At 44.4% G+C, this 21083-nt stretch overlaps 1 protein-coding gene across 1 annotated transcript in view; it reads right to left on the bottom strand.

Moving 5' to 3' along the window:
- Positions 1-2766: 2766 nt before the first annotated feature.
- PPAT (phosphoribosyl pyrophosphate amidotransferase) overlaps positions 2767-21083 on the bottom strand; it is a 54649-nt gene continuing 36332 nt past the window's right edge. The window contains exons 6-11 of the mRNA XM_082264989.1: positions 20442-20514; positions 7668-7822; positions 6298-6425; positions 5983-6204; positions 5311-5431; positions 2767-3192 (exon numbers count right to left, since the gene is read on the bottom strand). Coding sequence (XP_082121115.1) covers positions 3017-3192; positions 5311-5431; positions 5983-6204; positions 6298-6425; positions 7668-7822; positions 20442-20514 — 875 coding nt within the window. The 3' untranslated portion in view covers positions 2767-3016. The remainder of the gene's footprint in view (positions 3193-5310; positions 5432-5982; positions 6205-6297; positions 6426-7667; positions 7823-20441; positions 20515-21083) is intronic.

Genomic DNA, 21083 nt, shown 5'->3' with positions numbered 1-21083 from the left:
AAACAACCTGTCCCCCGTAAAGGGAAGGTCAGACAAAGTCTTTTTGGAAGCCTGGTCCACAGACCAGCTTTTTAGACACACCATGAGTCTTCTAGCAATCCCCACCGCGGACACTCTGGCTACCAGTGAAGCCGCATCCACCAACGCATCACATATATACAGAAGGGCTTGAGCCATTTGATCCAAGAGCCCAATCAGCCCCGTGGGAGAGCTGTTGCCGATGCCAAGACACCTTTTAGTAACTTCACCCATTCAGTGACGTCTGACACCAGGGTGGTCACCAAAATCTTGAATCTCAATATTGAGCCCGCTGTCACATGTAAATGGCAGGACAGACTCAATCCATCTATCGACGGGGTCCGTAAAGGGCAGAGATTCTTCCACTGGGACCACAGTAGACTTAGAGTTTTGAAACTGCATGGTCCACCAAGTGGAGATCTTATCTGCGAAGGGTTTAACGGCATTTAAAATGCTTGGGCACCACTAATGCCCCGTACACACGTGCAGATTATCTGAAGACTTTTGTCTGCAGACTTACCAAAACCATATAATATGAGGTCAAACCTAAACACTTTCAATTTGTATGCAATCCGGCAGGCCCTTGCACTACATAGAAAAGGTAAATCTGAAGACAAAAGTCTTCAGATAATCTGCACGTGTGTACGGGGCATAACTTGCTTGATGTGCCCCCACTGTTCATATTGACACCTGCATTCCTGACACTGTAGACTCATCCCATTTTTAAAGTTTCTATAAGTGCTTCCACCAATGCGCTTTCCCACACAGCAGCTGATAAGGACATGTCCTCTTCGCCATCAGACTGCAATGACAGAGCCACCAGGGTGGGGTGCATCTGCCCCTGGATCTGAAGATACAGAGGGAGGCAAAGGGTGCTTACAACTAGCGTTACTTAACACCAACACTAAATCTACTTTTAAAACCAGGCATTCCAGAACTGCTATAAAAGCTGACAGGGGCTGCAAACCCAGAAGGTTCCACAGCCATACTGAGGTGGTCTGTAGGTGAAATGTTGTCCTGGGACTCCATATAAACTATTAAAAAGTAGTGTCACTTAAAAAAGTCGCTAAAGCAATTGCACCGCTACACTGGCTGGTAAAGTCCCAGCCTAACAGTATGTTAGCATTGTGTGAGGAAACCCACAAGAGACCCCAAAAAACATCACCGCACCGATCAGGAGGCACGCAGGAACGATCTGTACAGCAGAAAGAATGATCTGACACAGGAAGTGAAAGCACCTGGGTCATGCCTAGAGTGGACTAAAGAAAACGACCACCCCATGCATTTGCATGGGGAAGATTTAGAAAATGACTGCTTATACATTACATGAGGGATTCTGACATTAATGCAGGGCAAGTCTACAGCCAAATGGCAGCCCCCCCCCCCCCCCACGGCACACCATGCGGTCTACAGGACCCCCGGGCGGGGGGGTTCAGCAGACAAAGGCAGATGGACCCCACCAGGAAAAATGCCCTCACCCCCCCCCCCCACCGCAGAAGCGTTGCAGCGGCCGCTATATGTGCGCCTCCTGAAAGGTAGAAAACCTGTTATTGGGGGGGGGGGCTGGTATACTTGAGAGGCCAAGGGGAACCGAGGGATACCCAAGGATCCGACTATTCCATGGAGGGGGCCCACATCCACCCCAAGACCGCCAGAGAATTGGGGGGACTTTTCCTCACCATACCACGAAATTAGGTGGGCACCACTCCGAACAGGCTACCTCCCACCTGGGATGGGGGTGCTCCCAGGCAAGGGGTACACTGCGACTCAGGGTGTTCTAGGTCATTCACGTCCCAGTGAGACAGTCCACTCGCAGGCTCGTCCCATCAGGGCTCTGTCGTTGCAAGGCCTAGTGCTGAACTATAACCTGCTCATGCTCGCTGGCACAGGCGGCTGTTTGTAGTTCTCCAGGAACTCTACTTAAAGAATAAACTACAAAAAAGGTTCCCAAAAAACAACAGCTAAGGTCAAAGTCCCAGCAGGGAACTAGGTCCTACTCCTAAACTAGGCCGAAACAAACCTTGGGGCTGTAGAAGAGTGAGAAGGGTTATGCCTGCAGGGACAACCCCATAGGTGTGGTGAAAGCTTTTTCCTGCCTAGTGTCTTATTCCTGAAGGGAGGAGCATAACCCAATGGTCAAGAAGATATGAAGCTGTGTCTGTCAGTGAATAGAAAAAGGAGTAATCTTACAGAAATACATTACTCCTGCAACAAACCACCACTGCCCATAGGGCTGCAATTGTGCAACAGCTTGTGAGTCTGTCCTAACTGACAGTGCTCCCCTAAAGACTCAGTGCAAGAAAGAAAACCTCCACTACCACCACTATGGAAAAAGAATGAAGTCCTCTAGCAACCAACCCACATATTGGGTTAGAGAGGAGTAAAATTAAGACAAGAACCTGCATGGAGGAACAGGGGTAACTTACATCTGCCTTGTGCAGTGCTTGTTATAGTATCCAAATTCAATCCAGAATCCTTTGAGTCAGCAAGGTAGGGCTGCTATAGTAACTGGACTTTCCCAGCGGAGTTTGGCAAGAGTATCCCCCAAAACAAATAGTTTCTGGTTTCAGCACTGCTGAAATAGCAAAATATATATGGTTGTGTGCTGTAATACTTGCGGCATTTTATAATTTTGTATTTCAAATGTGATATGCAAGCAATCCAGAAATCTAAATAAGTATTTAAAAAAAAAAAAACTTTTATTGCCAGCCTTCCAATGTTAGACGAAAAAAAGGAGGGAGGAAGCAGATATCTGCACTATAGAAAAACCATTGAGAACACAGACCATTCATACTGTACAGGTAAAGTGGTAAACTCTTCAGAACAGACACTAAAGAGGCTAAGTATTTTCTGTGCGTCTTTCAGCATGGGAAAAATCAGTTTTTTGGCATTGATGCTTTTTGAAGCAGCTGTCCATCAGATAAAATAAATAAAACGTCCAGTGGGTTGACTTGACAGTAGGTGACAATGGTCACATGTCAAGTAATGAAGATGAATTTCACCATTCGAGTTCCACTGGATATTCTCCTGTGAGACAAGCTGTACAGTGGCCACGTGAAGATTGAGGAGACGTTGTGCCATTCAATCCGTTTTGTTGGTCTTTGAAGGATTTAATGCCCTCACGTACTGCAGAAGTTAATCCTTCCACCGACAAGTAAACCACACTGTTCGCACCTGGAAGGAAGAGAACATAGAACACTGAGCTTGCAAATCTTAGAATAAAAAAATTTAATGAACCTTGACATGGTTGCTGTTCATATGGTCAGGATTGCATTTCATACACAAACTAAGGCACTTCCTCTAGTGGCTACCTGGACATTCAACAGTACACGTCTGGTCCTTACTAAATGGTGACGATAAACTTTGCAAAAGAGATGATTTCTAATGATGAAAAGTACCCTGCTTCATGTACATATTAAAGTTACAAGCTACAGAAAAAGAAATGCATTGTTTATTTAAAGGGACAATTAAAACAAGAGCACTCAAAGTCTATGGTTTTTGGTATGCTTCTCCATGTAGATCAGGGGCTATATGGACAACATAAATCCAAATGATACATTTTTCTTTTCCAATAAATGTATAACTTTTTTAGAAAAGTACAAAGCCAACATACATAGGGCAATTAGAATACTCTGAATGCATACATGGTAATATACAGAACCATAAACATGCACATAACACCAGCATAAATCCGTTCCATCCTCTGAAATAGTTATGAGTGGAGGGGTAGCGTACTAGCATCGAATTGATATTCTAACCAAAATATTTTCTCCTATACTTAACTCTTCCAGTTTATAGTAAAAGTATGACTATATACACTTAACAGACTACAGTGGGCTGACTTCACTCCCACTGTTTGAGACGGTTCCAAGATAACTATACCTTAAACCATAGTTAATTGGCCCTATGAACATGTAGCAAAGAGGCAAAACAAAAAAAATAATTAGAAAATGGAATGTAAGAGGCAACTGAGGAAGAGGGGAAAGGCAGAACATGCACCCTATCCTGAAATCTAAATAGACCATCTACACCCTTTTAAAAGGCTTAACCACATCCCATATGTTGCTGGCCTTTGGTGGTTGTACCAGGATGGATGCCTGCAGCTGCAGACATCACCCTGGTATCTTTAAGAACAGGCGGTCAGCTCTCCTGTAACAGCAACTGCAGCCATTACAAGCAGCGTGAGGGGACATCCCGATCCAGCAATGTGCACAAGAGCCTCGGCTCCTCTGGGTCTTTCCCTCCTCACTGGCTGAGACTTCAGCAGTAGCCATTGGCTCCCGCTACTGTCAATCACAGCCAGTGAGCCCATAACGCGAAAGCAGGGGTGGGGGCCAACCCAGTGTGAACACACTGAGCAGGAGATAGGGAGCCCTCATAGCAAGCTGCTTGCTGTGGTGGGGCACTCGATTAGGAGCCAAGAGAGCTGGCGGGGGACTAGAAAAGTGGAGGATCAGGGCTGCGCTATGCAATACCAACTGCACAGAGCAGGTTAAGTATAGCGTGTTTTTATTTTTTTTCAAAAAACAAACCTTTATCAATACTTTAATCCAGGGATCCAAGATTTTTACAAAAAAGCCAACCTTTCATTTAAAAGTTGCCAAGAGGCGTTCGTTGCAGCCACGAAGATAAAATGCAGTTAGCCTCCGTGTGCCTCACCAATCCCTCCACTGGACCTCCCATCAAGTGATACATTTTCATTAAGCAAATAACTAGGTCCATTTGCAATGGAGTGATACCCCAATTTGTGGCCTTGTTAGATAGGCGACCAGCCAGTTAGGAACCAAAGGTGGCAGTGGCTCTGGTGCATACCCACAACTAAAATAACGGATCACATTACCCATTTGCTTTTGGTTACAGACTACTATTACAATGGTGTAATTTTAAAAGAGAACTTATTTTGATAATTTAATGAAAGCACTAGGCCCTGCCAGCACAAGATTTCTCTGCCAAATATCTAAATCTGCAAAGTTTCATCTGCTTTATGAAAGAGGCAAAAGTTCAACCACTTCATGAAAGGCATTACTCAAGTCAAGCACTACATAGTTAAATGCTTGTGCCAAATCAAGCACTACATGGTTAAATGCTTGTGCCATTTAATCCAGACACATTTCATGTACAGATCCATAACAGGCACAACGCATGCCCCAAGTGCATACACTTAAGATAAAGGTTTCCATTCGTTACAGAACAAACCACATGAAGGGTGCACTATATAGCAAAAGAATTCCAGAATGACGTTGCCACTGATTATCCACCTGCCAGCCAGCAAAAAGTTCAAGGTTTGCTTACCAATGTAGCCAGCCAAGTCACTGAATTCTGGACGATTCGCAATCAGCTCCTCTTTTGTAGGAATGTTAATTCCCATGTAGCAGGGATATCGGATGGGTGGGGAAGCCACACGAATATGCACCTGGACAGAATAAAATATAATCAAAACATTTAATATTAAAGCCAGCAAAAGATATAAAAAAATCTACTCGATAGTGACATCAAGAAAAAGCTAGGCCAACTACGGTGTATTAGGTTTACATTTTTGTAATCACTGCTATAACCCCGGTAACATCTATATGTGCACAATAAGATGAGATGCCAACACTACTGCACAGCTCAGGACTTCTGCTAGTTAACTGATCGTAGCTCCCTGCAGCAAAAAACATGGTTTTGTGCCCAGTAAAGAAGTATTCTAGGATGCATAAGGTACATCCCTAGGCACTTAAAGCAGAACTAAAGTTTTAAATAAACGGTGAGCAGGCAATACAGGCATACAATGTCGTCTGTAATATAATAAACCCACCTGCTTGCAGTCATCTAATAGAACATACACTGAGCAGCGCATGCAGCAGTGCCTCTGCCTGGATGACTGTACACCTGTGCACACACGATCCATCCAACCACCAATCAAGTAGTCTGCATGCAACCATCTCACACATCATGAAATGTACCCTCTTCTCCCACACTCACCTCTTTTGCTCCAGAATCCCTCAGCAGCTTAATGATCGGAGAGATGGTGTTCCCTCTGACAATGGAATCATCAATCAGAACTATTCTTTTCCCAACAAAGTTATCCGACAGAACGCCAAACTTTTTCGCAACCCCAAGCTGTCGTAGTCTCATGTTTGGCTGAATGAAGGTACGTCCAACATAGCGATTTTTGCACAGTACTTCAACATACTGAATACCACACTGGAAAGTTGTAATGGGAAATTAGCACATACATTATGATAAAGATAAGGGAGATATGGGAGGGGAACGCATATGTAAAGACCAAATAATTACCTTCTCAGCATAACCCAAAGCTGCAGGGGTTGCCGACTCTGGCACAGTGCTGATAAAGTCAGCTTCAACTGGAGCCTCTATAGCCAACTGCTGACCACACCGCCTTCTAACTGAATACACCATCTGTCCTAGAACACAGATTGAACAAATATAAAATTAAAATCAGATTTTTTTTCTGTAGGCCCTACCAGCAAAAAAATAAAGAGTACAGTATCCTATTACCACATTGTATGTATGTATTTCCTACTAATTCACTTGTTTTGAAGGAAAAATAAACCTCAGGCTGGCTTCATGATCTGTTGGGATAGTTATAGGGCTAAGGTAATGGATGTCCAATTGTAGCCTGTTTGCTACCCATCCTAATCACAAATTCTCATTCTGCTTTTATGTATCCAACAGTGGGCAGCTAGAAAAACACTGAACAGCCGTATTTGGACATCTGCAATTGGCGATTACACTTCTCAAAAAGGACATTTATGCCCCAGCTTGAAGCGAACTGTATATTGGTTTTCTGTTTAAAAGGCAGAGATGTATAGTAACGAAGTAGAACTACTTAAGTACTGTACTTAAGTACCGAAATGCGGTATCTGTACTTTCCTAGAGTAGAATTTTTTTCTCCTACTTCTACTTCACTACATTTTTTCGATGATTTCGATACTTCTACTCAAGTATTTTTTTTTTTGTGCTGCATAGTTACTCGTTACTTTTAAAAAAATTACCACTGCCAGAACAGTAGATGGCAGGTTGCATAAAGCTCAAAAAAATGTGTATAATGTAATTTGTAAATCAGCGCATACGAAAATAAAGGCTGTGTATAATAAAAGCTGCTATACCAAATCTTTCCGATAAAAAGAAAATATGAAACAAACAAATAAATGGTGCTACAGCGCTTAAAGTGCATCAAGAAACTACTAACAAACACAGGTTAATCATTTGAATAAATCATTTGAAATAATAACAAACAATATGATGTTCAAACTTTTGACTTCTTTCTTTAATAACTACATAACACAGTACTTGTACTTCTACTTTCAGTACTTGAGTAGAAATTTTTTTTCAAAACTACTGGTACTTTTTACTTTTAGTACTTAAGTAGCAAATTTTTTGAAAAAACTACTTGCAATACTTAAGTAAAAAAAATGTTGAATACTTTAGTACTTCTACTTAAGTAACTTTTTCTGTGAGCACTTCCACTTCTACTCAAGTCACTTTTTGATCGAGCACTTGTACTTTTACTCAAGTAGAAATTTCGAGTACTTTATACAAGTCTGTTAAAAGGTTTGTCACACACACTTTAACTCGACACCATTACAATCCCCATGAATATTTTACGCAGTACCCCACAGGAAGAAACGATTGATCATGCCTACCTTCAAAAATAGAGTCTGGTCGTGCAAAGTAAACATATTCAAATATACAGAATGCAGATGGGTCCTTCTCTTTAGGTCTGGGGACAATGTCCAACGTTTGTATCCCAGTCTGAGAAATCTTCACTATTTCTCCAGGCAAGACTTCTCTGTAATATCTAGAAATATGCAGAGGTATAGAATTCTTTAGGCATTCTAGTCAACCAGATAGACTTGTATGTGCAAAGAGATTTTCATTTCTGTCCATGCATTTGAGACTTCCCCAACTTGGGGGACCCAACTCCCCACTACCAGCCTGGGATTCAGTAGGGAAGGAGCTCATTGAAGTGCTGCTGCTCCCATCACTCTGCTCTCCCCTCCAGTTAGCAGCGGCTTGTCAGAACACATGGATGCAGCACACCCAATGGTATCAAAACACCAACCCCTGGTACAGTTTCTGTACAAGTAGTAAACAGATAGCAAGCCACAAATTACGTACACTTTACTTGTATTTCATTTCATTTAAGTTGAACAAATTCAGTAAATGCATTCATTAGAAATTTGCATTTATTTTTTTTTTTTAAATCAAGAAAAAAAATTTATTGAGAAATCGCAGGCAAATACAAACAGTGCAACAGAAGAAACAAGTAAGAACAGCCACAAGATAAGGCACATAATGTGTTACAGATCTCAGCCACAGAACCAGTATACATCAGAAATCAGAGAGCAGCCTGAACCAAAAAAATCGTAGCAAAAAAAAAAACAGTCATGCATCAAAATCAAAGCAGCTCTCACAACACATACCACCAGAGGGCCCCCCCAATCACCTAAAGCAGCAGACGGTCGAGGACCAGGTCGGTAGGAGCCATCTCCGGAGAACCCAGCCAGACTCCCCAGATTTTCTGGAACTTAGCCGGGGCACCTCTATGCAGGTAAATAAACTTTTCAATGCGAAGGGTGGCGCCCAGTCGCTCCAGCCATATCCGATATGTAGGAGGATCCCGATCAACCCAATGTCGGAGAATAAGCAGTCGAGCCTGAAACAGAGCTCGCGCAGCCGCCTCTCGCAAATATCCATCATCTATAATGTGATCCGATATACCCAAGAGACAGTGCTTGGGATCCACAGGGATCGCCAAGCCCAGAACTCTGTTAATAGTGGAGGTCACTGAGGTCCAGTACCGATGCAGTTTTGGGCATCTCCATAACAGGTGTATTAGGTCCCCCACCTCTCTCTCACATCTATTGCACATATTGTCCGATCGGATACCCATAGCAAACAGCTTCGCCGGGGTATGATGTACCCGTAGAAGGATATACAGCTGGGACACTTTATGGGAAACATTAAGCGAGCACTTTTTAACTGACTCCTCCCACTGCTCAGCAGGTATCTCCCCCCACATCCCCGCCCCACTGGTCACACGCCTTACAGGGATATCTGTCCAGATATAGAGCCAATAAGGCTGCATAGCAGGCTGATATAAAACCCTTAGTAGAAGTATACTGCTCCATAAGGAAAAATACCGGTGTGGAGGACAAGCTGGAGTGGGACAAGGAAGGCTGTGCCCGGAATGCATGCTGAAGTTGCAGGTAATAGAACTTCATAGTATTTGGCAAGGAGAACCGAAGTTGCAGTTGCTCAAAGGGTATGAGCGCCCCATTGAGCAGAATGTGTTTAATGTGGGAAACCCCAAACTGCAGCCAAGAAATTTGCATTTATTTTGATTTCAGCTTTAAAGCAGTAAAACCCAAAAAAGTTATACAGTATATTGCAGCTTACCAATCAGGTGTGGTGGCTGCTACAGTTTTCTTTGGCTTCTTTCCCTCAAATTTCACCTAGGGATCTAGCCAGTAACACCTCCTGTATTAGTATGGCAACTCTGGATGAATGCACACAGGAGGAACAGCAGACAGCAGCATCCCTTGGGCAGATATTTACTGGTCAAGGGGAGCATAGGGCGAACAGTGCTTACATTTGTAAATGTATACTTTCCTAACTGAGCATTTAGGGTTCCTACAGAAGTTGCTCCCTATTGTTCTCGAGTTCCGAGAGGGACACTTGGTAATGGGGGCGATTTCAATTACGCAGCTAAGCCACTTATTGATACATCTAGGAAGGTATCCTGTATGTCCTATGCACGTCTACAGAAACTGCAACGAGAAATCTCTCTCCTGGATCATGTCAACCCATGGAGGTTGATGCATCCGGGAGAGAGAAACTTTACATTTTACTCACCAGTCCACAGTGCCTATACACGTTATCGATCGTATCCTCGTGACTCAATCAGATCTCCCTTTAGTTAGGGCATCTGATATAGAGGACTTATCTCTGATCACGCACCTGCGTACGTGAGGGTAGAGTGGGAAAGCAAGGTACCCAGACCTACTTGGCGCCTAAATGAAGCCAAATAGATGAGGCATTAGCTACCTATTTTTTGGAAAATACAACCATGCCATTACGCCGTCAGTCCTTTGGGAGGCACGCAAATATGTAATTGGGGGGGGGGGGTACTAATCCGCATAGGTTCACAATGTAAAAAAGAAGAGGAAAAAAAAAGTCAAAGATCTACTGCACAAGATAGAGACCCTAAGTCAACAGCATTAGAAGTCCTTGGCGAAGTCACATTTGACCCCTCTTACAAATGCAAGAGGAGTTGAATGGTATTTTGTTCCAGAGGACAATAAGGGCAATGATGTGGTACAAACGGTATTGCTATGAATACTCGAATAAACCGGGTTAATGTTGGCGCGGGGACTCAGGGGGCCTAGGAGACATACCCATATGTCTCGAATACAAGGAAAGGGGGGTGGAGAGCTACACACCTCATCTGATATTGCTGCCGAGTTTTGTTCTTTTCTATAAATCTTTATATAATCTCCCGAAACGTGGAGAGGGGAAAAAAAAAAAAAAAAATCGGATTTTTGTAAGATCTTACCGTAAAATCCTTTTCTCTTAGCTCATTGACAGACTTCTTGATTCACATCAATTGGGTTATGTTGTCTCCGCAGGAGTAGGACTAGGCAGAAAGAAAAAAACGTTCTGGCTCCACCCTAGGGGCAGTCCCAGAGGGTATATCCTCCCTCTCTCTGCTACAAGGAATCAGTTCTGTTATAAAGCAGCAACAGAGAATTTAACCCAACCCAACTCAATGATAGAGGGGCGGGTACTACGTCTGTCAATGAGCTAAGAGAAAAGGATTTTACGGTAAGATCTTACAAAAATCCGATTTTCTCTGTCGCTCATTGACAGACGTAGTCTTCTTGATTCACATCAATTGGGACATCCAGAAGCAGTGCCACAAATGAGGGGTGGGATTGACAGAAATCAAAATCCAATCTAGAAGGCCCAACCGGTGCCAACTAGAAGTTTTAAAGGCTCATTATAAGCAAAGAATGAGACTCAAATAAAAATTCCAACGGAAAAAACTCTTGAGGTAGACCACTGGTCTCCTCAAATGGCGGCCTGCAAAACCTTGCGGCCAAACGAGGCATCAGACGATGCAATTACATCAACTTTATAATGTTTTGTAAAGGTATGCACCGACGACCAGGTAGTCGCCTTGCACACCTGGACCACCGACGCCTGATGGCGAAAGGCCCATGACGCACTAAGTGCCCGAGTGGAGTGCGCCTTAACAGGGAACGGGGGCTCCCGACCCTTAATAGAATAAGCCTGTACCACCGTCTGTCTGATCCATTTGGAAATAGTCGCGGCAGATGCAGGCAACCCCTTTTTGGGTCCATCCGGGATCACAAAAAGTGAATCCGTCTTGCGAAACGAGTATACCCTGATCGCCCGGACCACATCCAAGGAGTGTAAAGCAAACTCCCGAGGATGACTGGGCTTAGGACACAGGGAAGGTAATACAATTTCTTCATTCAGATGAAATTCTGAAACCACTTTTGGTAGGAAGGATGGATTCGGACGAAGAACCACCTTAGCTCTATGAACCACCAGATATGGGGAACGACAAGATAATAATAAATACTAAATTAAGATCCCAGGGTGGTAACGGCGCGCGCACTGGCGGAGCCAGATGTCGCACCCCCTGGATGAAATTCCGCACCAAGGAATGAGTAGCCAAAGGCTTCTGAAAGAAGATAGCTAATGCCAAGACCTGACCCTTGATAGTGCTCAAAGCCAGTTTCTGCTCAACCCCTTGTTGCAGAAAAGCAAATATTCGACTAACCGAATAAGATCGTGGGTGGAACCCCAGGGGTTCACACCATGCAATGTAGGACTTCCAGGTGCGATGATAAATCTTTCTGGAAGTCGCTTTCCTTGCTTTAACTAGAGTAGGAATAACTGAAGCTGAAAATCCCTCGTCCTTCAGCACCTGGGTCTCAATAGCCAGGCCGTTAAAGCCAGCGATCGTAAAGCAGGATGGAAGATCGGTCCCTGAGACAGTAGATGCTCCCTGAGAGGAAGTCTCCACGGGACGTCCGCCACCAGTCTGACCAAGTCGGCGTACCAAGCTCGGCGAGGCCAGTCCGGAGCTACCAGGATTACTGGAATTCCTTCCTCCTCTATCCTGCGAAGAAGTCTTGGCAGTAACCCGAGAGGAGGGAAGGCATACATTAGCTGGTATTGCCCCCACGGGGCGACCAGTGCGTCTGCGGTCTCTGCTAGAGGATCGCGGGAGCGAGCCACGAATCTCTGTACTTTCCTGTTGAATCGTGATGCCAACAGATCCACATCCGGGGTGCCCCAACGTAGGCACAACTGGTGGAAAACGTCTGGATGAAGGGACCATTCCCCCTGATCCAGAGTCTGACGGCTGAGATAATCTGCCTGCCAATTCTCCACCCCCGGAATGAACACCGCAGAGATAGTTGGAACAAACCGTTCCGCCCAGCGAAGAATGCAAGCCACTTCCTTGGCCACCCGGACACTCTTGGTGCCCCCCTGGTGATTGACATAAGCCACAGCCGTGGCGTTGTCCGACTGGATCCGAACCGGGCTGCCCTGGAGCTGCTCGGTCCAGTGAATCAGACAGTCTGATCGCTCTCAGTTCCAATACATTTAGCGGTAACCTGGATTCTTCCGGGGACCAGAGTCCCTGAACGGATAACTGACCGAGAATTCCTCCCCATCCGGATAGGCTGGCATCCGTGGTCACCATCGTCCAATATATTGGCAGAAATGACTTTCCCTGGCTGAGCATCGGAGACCGAAGCCACCAGACCAGAGACTCTCTGGTCTGTTCGCTCAGGTCGGATCCGATAGTCCAGGGATTCCGGATTCCGATTCCATCTGAGGAGAATCTCTTGCTGAAGAATTCGGGTATGGGACTGGGCAAATGGGACTGCTTCGAAGGAAGCCACCATCAACCCCAGAACCCTCATGCAAGTCCGAAGGGAAGACCAGCTGTTGGATAGTAACAACTGGACTGCTGATTGAATCTTCCGGAGTTTCCCTACCGGAAGGAAAATTCTTGTCCTGACTGTCTAGAATTAGACCCAGATATTCGAGCCTCTGGGTGGGAACCAGAAATTACTTTTGCTGGTTCACCAGCCACCCGAATTCCTGTAAAGAAATTATAGTAATTTCTATGTTTTGTAGCAGGGTCTGAGGAGACTCTGCATGAAGCAGGAGATCGTCTAGGTAACCTAGAATCGATATGCCTCTTTGGTGCAGTAGTGCCAACATTGGGGCCAACACCTTCGTGAAGACCCGAGGAGCCGTGGCAAGACCGAAAGGTAATGCCGCAAACTGATAGTGGTTCTCTTCTACGGAAAAACTTAGAAACCGCTGATGTCCTGCGAAAATGGGAATGTGAAGATAGGCGTCCTTGATGTCTATGGACGCTAGGACATCCCCTGGATGCAGGAAGGCTGCTACTGTGCGAATGGATTCCATCTTGAATTTTCTTATATTGAGAAAGGAATTGAGTGCCCTTAAGTCCAGAATTGGACGCACTTTGCCCTCTTTCCTGGGTATTGTAAATAGGTTTGAATAAAACCCCTGAAAGCGTTCTGTCCAAGGAACGTGGACTACCACTCCTTGTTGTAGTAAATCCGTGACTGCTCTCCACAGATCTTCTAAACGATCCGGGGATAGTCGGATATTGGAAGGGAAGAAATCGCGCCGGTGGGAGAGATCGAAACTCGATCTTGTACCCTGACCTTATGATTTCGCAAACCCACTTGTCCGGGATTCTGGAAAGCCATGGATCCAGGAACCGGCGAAGACGTCCCCCCACCCCAGTTATGGGTGGGGGCTCACCTTCAGGCTTTGGTAGACTTATCTTCAGGTCTGGAGGGGTCGGGCCTTTGCTTGCCCGACCAACGACCCCTGAAGCCTCCTGAAGGAGCTTTGGAGGACTTAATTTTTTCACCCGCGGGGCGAAAAAAAATTTTGTGAGCAGAGAAAGAAGGCCCTAGTCTTTGACGAGGTCCTTTACCCTTAACATTTTGCGGTAAAAAGGTGCTCTTTCCTCCAGTGAGATCCTTAATGATCTCATCTAAGTTGGCTCCAAATAAACGCTCTCCTAAAAAGGGGATATTAGCCAATGCTTTTTTGGAACCTTGGTCGGCTAACCAACCTTTTAGCCACAGTGTACGCCTGAGAACCACTGCTGAAACTGATGCTCGCGCCAATAATGGAGTGGCGTCTAACGCCGCATCACACACAAACTGTAACCCCTGTATCATCTGTTCCAACAAATCTGATACCGCCTGAGGGACCTCTTCTAAGTCCCGGCGTAACCACTTGGTCCATTCAGTTACAGTCTGCGAAACCAGCCCAATAGCAATTATTGGTCTGAAAGCTGATCCAATCAAGGAAAACATGGTGCGAGACATAGCTTCTATCTTGCGATCCACCGGATCTTTAAAAGACGGAGCGTCTTCTAAAGGAATAACCGTGGCTTTATTCAATCTAGCAATTGGTGAATCCACCACAGGTGGTTCTGTCCATTTCTTAATGAGGGTTTCCTCAAACGGATAACGCCTGTTAATGCGTTTAGAAATAGCAGAAGTGCGTTTTGGCAGACTCCATTCTTCTTTGATTGGATTGCCAAAACATTTGGGCAATGGAAAAACCTTCGCCACTTTGATGCGTTTTTTAGTCCCAAAGGGGATTTCAGTTTCAGCTATTTCCGACGGAGTACCCTGTAATCTTAAGGTTTCTTGAACAGATACAATGAGTGCGTTTACCAACGCTTCCTCTCGGGCTATGGCTGATGCCGAAACATCCTCCTCACTGTCTGAAGAGACAGTACCCGAGACACCAATCCCAGATGAGGTACCTGCAACTGCAGAAATAGGCTCAGATTCTGAATCCGAAGTTTCAGATAATATGGGGTTAGGCGGGGGTCGCTTTCTTGCGCCCTGTCCCTGACAAGCCACTTCCACCCGGGACACAAAAGTTTCCATAATAGCTGACAATGATTCAATCGTCAGTGGGGTGCTGGAGGATCCTGCAGACACCTCGAGGGGATCCGGTTGAGATACATGAGTGGCAGGGTCCATGTTAACTCAGGACACCTCTGCCAGAAAAAAACAAAAAACCCTTCTTTTTTTTTATGTGTATCCCCCTAGCGCAATAGCGCCCCTCAGAGTACCTGCTTCTTGATCCCCACAGAGAGAGAGAGGGACCCTCAAGGCTCACCACCCGATGCAGAGAAGTTTCCTACCAACTGCAGTCAGCGTTTGTCTCTTACAGACTGGAAAGAGCTGTGTTCGTTTTCCCGGGTAGAAGAAAGTGGCTCCGCCCCCTGTGTACGCCTTCCGGCGTTCCCAGCTCTCCTCGAGGTTAGCTGGGCTCTTCAAACATGGCCGCCCCCATACAGGAGACAATAGACTCCAAAAAAATGGCGGCCGACGTGACCTGCGGACATACATGTACCTGGTCTACAGCAAAATGGCGGCGGATTGCCAAAGTCTCGTTTTTCCCAGCACATCCACCTGTATATCATGCTGATGGCGGTTTATCGATCTGCAGGAGGTCCACTACAATTAAGGTGGGATTATACCTCCTATGTCTGCTGCAATACTGCAGTCTGCTGGGTAGAGTGTTAGCTCCCAAACCAAGTCCGCTTGCCCATTGTATTTACAAGGGGGATTTTTAGTGTCAGATAGATACTGACCATGTATGGAGGGGCCCATATTCCATACTGCCTCATAACGAGGAAAAAATGAAACATTTACTCACCATACCGAACCGACAGGCACCCTCTCTTCACAATACCCTCTCCACCGGGGTGGGGGGTTGTTGACCACTCCGGACGCCTCGACTCTCTGGTTCCTGGCGTCCAAGCGAGACTTTTAACTCGCAAGGTCAGTCCCTCCAATGGGACTCCGTCGCGGCCGACCCAGCGCGGAGCTCTGGTCTGCACGCGCTCGTAGGCAGAAACCGGGGTGACCACTGGATCTCAACATCCAGCCCGTCGCCCGGCCCCGCATACTTACTTGAATGTGTCGCGGCCGACCAAGCGCGATGCAATGGTCTGCGCGCGCTCGTAGGCCGGCTGGGGTGACCACTAGTGTCGCCCAGATCCGGCATAATTGCTTGAAGATCTCACAGGAAAAAACACTGGAGAAAACTACCTAAAAAAATATTTTTTCTAAAAAAAAAAAAAAAATCTTGCCAGGACCAAAAAAGATCCCAGCAAGGAACTTCGGTCCTTACTCCTGACTAGACAGAAAAAAACTGATTCCTTGTAGCAGAGAGAGGGAGGATATACCCTCTGGGACTGCCCCTAGGGTGGAGCCAGAACGTTTTTTTCTTTCTGCCTAGTCCTACTCCTGCGGAGACAACATAACCCAATTGATGTGAATCAAGAAGACAACGTCTGTCAATGAGCGACAGAGAAAAAGGTTCTCTATCAGAGGAAAAGGAACAAATAGAGGAATATTTGCAAGCTTCAGGTATGCCCTCCCTGACAGAGGAACAGGCATTTGCCTTAGAGGGGGAGATATCAGAAGAAGAATTACACCTTGCCATTGCACAGACTAGACCACGCAAAGCCCCTGGTCCTGATGGATTTACTTTATCCCATTACCAGAAGTTTAAAACGCGTCTTACTAAACCCTTATTACAGCATTTTAATGCGGTCAGAAAAGATGCAGGGTTCCCACCTGACTCTCAGAGCATATATTGCTCTAATTCACAAAAAAGGGAAGGACCCCTTATGTAGTAACTATCGCCCCATAGCGTTATTAAATTCCGATACCAAATTGTTCCCTTAGCCAATCGTTTATTGCCGCACATTCCTCACCTGGTGCATTTCGACCAGGTGGGTTTTGTGCCATCACGAGAGGCACTGGATAATACGATAAGGGCAATAGACCTTATTCACCTGGCACGGACATCACAAAGCAAACTAGTCCCGTTATTAAAGGATGCAGAAAAAGCTTTTGACAGGGTGGCATGGAGTTTTATCCATGCCACCCCGTCACATATTGGGTTGGGGCCTAGAATGCTACAGTATATATTGGCTCTCTACTCTAACCCTTCGGCCGCTGTGCGGGTAAACGATTGGACGTCTGATTACTTTTTAATTGCTAATAGTACTCGACAAGGGTGCCCACTATATCCTTTGATATTTGTTTTGAGTCTGGAACCCTTACTGTGTCAGATACGACGCTCTCCAGATATAATGGGGGTGCGGGCTTTTGGTGGCCGCATTTGCGGACAATCTAATGTTTTTTGCCACCAGCCCGCTTATCTCCCTACCGAACATTTTAGACGCCCTTCAGATTTACGGTAACTTGTCAAACTACAAGATAAATTTAACAAAATCTGCAGCTCTTAATATCTCTCTATCAGATCAAGAAGAAAGGCTTTTACATATGTCGTTCCCATTTCAATGGGGAGACTTCTCACTGCAATACTTAGGAGTGCAGATTACGCCGATCTTTGGATCTGTATAGAAAGAATTATCTCCCATTGGTGAGTAAAATCAAGACGGATTTACGATGTTGGCAAAATTTGACTTTAACGTGGTTTGGCCGATGTAGCATGCTCAAAATGAAAGTGCTCCCCCAGATTTTATATATTATGCAGACTATCCCAGTCACTGTCCCAGCTGCCTTTTTTCAGCTAATCAAAAGCCTATTCCGCTCATTTAATTTGGGCAAAGAAATCCCCTGGAATGCAAACGTTTTTTGCCGAAGGCAAGAGGAGGGATAGGCTTACCGGATATTCTCCGGTACTACAGGGCGATTCATATGGTTAGAGTAGTGGATTGGCATGGCAATCGGGGTACCAAAAGGTGGGTTGAGTTGGAGATTACAGAAACTGGTCAGCTGACCCCGCCGACTCCTTGGTCAGTCTTTTCTCCTAAAGATGATATTCTAGCGCATCCAACAACAGGGGTAACACTAAGAGAAACCAAAAGAATACAAGCTCATCCAAGGGTCGCTCCTTCCCAGTCTCCGATGATACCCATATTGGGTAACCCTGAATTTCCCCCAGGTTGCACAAATGCCAAAATACGAAATTTAGCACAGCAGGTTAAAATACGTTTACTCAATGTATGGCAACAGGATCGCCCACCTTCATATGAGGAAATTAGGGAGTGGCTGGGTGGTTTATTAGACCACCTAAGTGCCTATCAGTTAGGTCATTTTATTCGGGCATTTCAGCGAAAAGGATATACTCCACGGGACCTGACCCCACTAGAAAAAAAATATGTCTATCAGGTGAATCTCCCAAACATTTGATTTCGAGGTTCTACGCAATGCTAATGGAGAAGTCGGAAGCTCAGCCGATGCGCTTCCTTCGAAAATGGGAACAGGAGCTAAATATTAGTCTGTCTATGAAACAAACCAATAAAATCTTGAACCTAGTGCATAGGTCGTCGATGGAAAGTAAAACACAGGAATTGGGATACAAGATTCTTGTGAGATGGTACAACAGGGTCCCCTCAGTGCTGAATAGAATGGATGCGACCCAACCGGGGACGTGTTGGCGCTGTGGACTGGCTGAGGGGACTATGATATACATTTTTTGGGAATGTGAGCTATTGCAGCCTTTTTGGCAAAAAGTGGCCTCAGTAATTAAATTAACTAACGTAGAAGTACAAGATAACCCTGCATTGTGTTTATTACATCTGACTCAATATTCAATTAAGAGCTACAGAAGTCCTTGACCCTCCGTCTTCTCAATGCGGCTAGGCAAGTGTACCTGTCTTTTGGAAACAAACTATTCCACCACCGAATAGTCTTTGGATCTCAAAAGTAAATGAGATATACAAAATGGAAGAGCTTACTGCCGCATTGAGTAACACGGAAGAGACGGTTAGGGAACGATGGAGGCCATGGGTTCATTTTATGGGTACTGACCCCCTTTCAAGAGGAGTCTGAAGGATGGGGCTAGTCGTCCAAATCCGTTAATTAGGTGTGCCCGATAAGTTCGTGGTCAATAAGAAAGGAATATGCCTCCATAATGTTTTGTACAATATATCAAAATAGGGGCAAAAATCATAGAAAGATATGGTGATATTGTATTTCTGACACGGTGATGGTGGGTATATATGTCCCATGACTTTGGGAATTAAGACTATCCTTGAATTGGTGTGGATATCTGAGGGTGAGTGGGACTGATGTGACAGAGGAGTGTCTTTGTTGATTTCGGAATGGGGCAGAACGGATTAAGATACTCTGAATAAATAGACATGCCATGCGGGATCGCTTCCCCCATGGGAGAAGATCTTGGAATGGGACATAGGGGCCCCGTTCGGTTAACAGTTGCCCATTGACAATCCCCGGCCCTCACAACAATGTTATGTAATGTACATGTGATAATAGATCCTAAAATGGTACATATTTCATGATGCAGTTTTTAAGTTTGAATTGATTTATGTTTTTTGGGATACTTCCCTACCCCTTCCTTTCCCCCCCCCCCCTCCCATTTAGACCCCCTCTGAAAAACACTAGATGTGGTTCCCTTTTTTTTCTCTTCTTCCTTCACTAAAAGTTGCAATGTTTTTTGAGTGATATGATGACTATAGGGCACGGACTGTGCTGCACTTCCTTTTTTTTTTCCCCTCTTCTTCCCTTACACTTTTTTTCACATATTTTTTGCATGATGATTGCAAATATATAGTGGTTTGCCTTATTTCACTTCACGGAATGTATATAACTGGGGGCTATGGGGGAATCTATGTAATATGCATTTTGTTTTTTGTGATTATATGTGTATGTTGATAAAATCAAAAAAAATTACAAAAAAAAAAAAAGGACAGCAGCATTGTGTCAGTATGGAACACCAGATAAGTGGAAATAAAGCCTAAAAATACAACTGCCACATCTAATAATTGGTAAGCTTCAATTTAAATACTTGCTTTTGGGTTTAATATGGTTAAGGCAATTTAGTGGTTAATGAATTGTCTTGGTGTAGAAAATCCTAGAGCTTAACCTCCACTAACCCTAAACTTGCCAAGGTCTAAATGCACCAACATTTAAGGCAGCGTGAACACATTCATTCAATGTCACATGCTTCCCAGTGTACAAATTGGCATAATCTGCTCCAACAGGTCTCATGTAACATGAGGTTACAAAATCACGGTCATTGGCTTCCATCCATATCCACTCCAGCTGTTGTATCATGTGAGATCTTACATAAAACTGATCTCTAAATATTAACCAAAAATAGCTCATTTAAGTTAAGACAAAATGTATGAAAGCAGAATTTGTTTCAACTTGATCGTTTATACAGTTGAGAGACACTAAATTGTGATAATGACAATTTGTGTTGTGCGGTGTTTCGTGAAGCTGCCCAAAACATTTGTCACATATCATGCTTGTGCTCAGTATTACATTTACATTCTCAGTGTTTATACCAATACTTACTCTGCACCAATTGACAAAAAGCTACAGGATTCAGAAGATACCACCCAGCCTTCTGTCTCTGATCGATTTTTTGCTAAAAAAAAAAAAAGAAAAAAAAAATATATGTTTTAATTGGCAAAATAATCTGGAAATGCAGGACATCATAGCTTTGACCCAACCAGTCCATCTGGTGTGTGTATGAAGTGTCTATAGGAGGTAGATATTACCCCAGCTGTATTACCACAATAGTAAACCTTCTAGAGCACTGGAGGTAAAAGTGATGGGGCTCAGTAGGGTTCCATTTAATTGACTAAAATATTTTCGTCAGTTTGTCAGCTGCATGTTTTCAGTGACAAACTAAAATAAACTTAGAATTAGGTCAATTGACAAACTATGATGAAAATAAATTCCAATTTTCATTTAATCAACTAAAATCTCCAGTACATGTTAGTCGACTAAAATCAAACGGGTTTGGTTAAAGTGTAATATTTTAATTAAGCATTTCTCTAGAATTTCCAAACCCATACTCCTGGAGTAAAAATCTTACATTTATGGTATGAAGCTTTGAACACACTAGAGACACATATTTGGCCGTTTGCAATATACGTCTTTATATAAAGAACAAAGTTTCATAAACAAAAATATTGCTTTTTGACAAAACTG

The sequence above is a fragment of the Pelophylax lessonae genome (assembly GCF_965119305.1).
Source record: "Pelophylax lessonae genome assembly, chromosome: 1".
Lineage (NCBI taxonomy): Eukaryota > Metazoa > Chordata > Amphibia > Anura > Ranidae > Pelophylax > Pelophylax lessonae.
The sequence above is the reverse complement of the archived record's forward strand: the minus strand, read 5'-3'. Positions and strand labels throughout refer to the sequence as shown.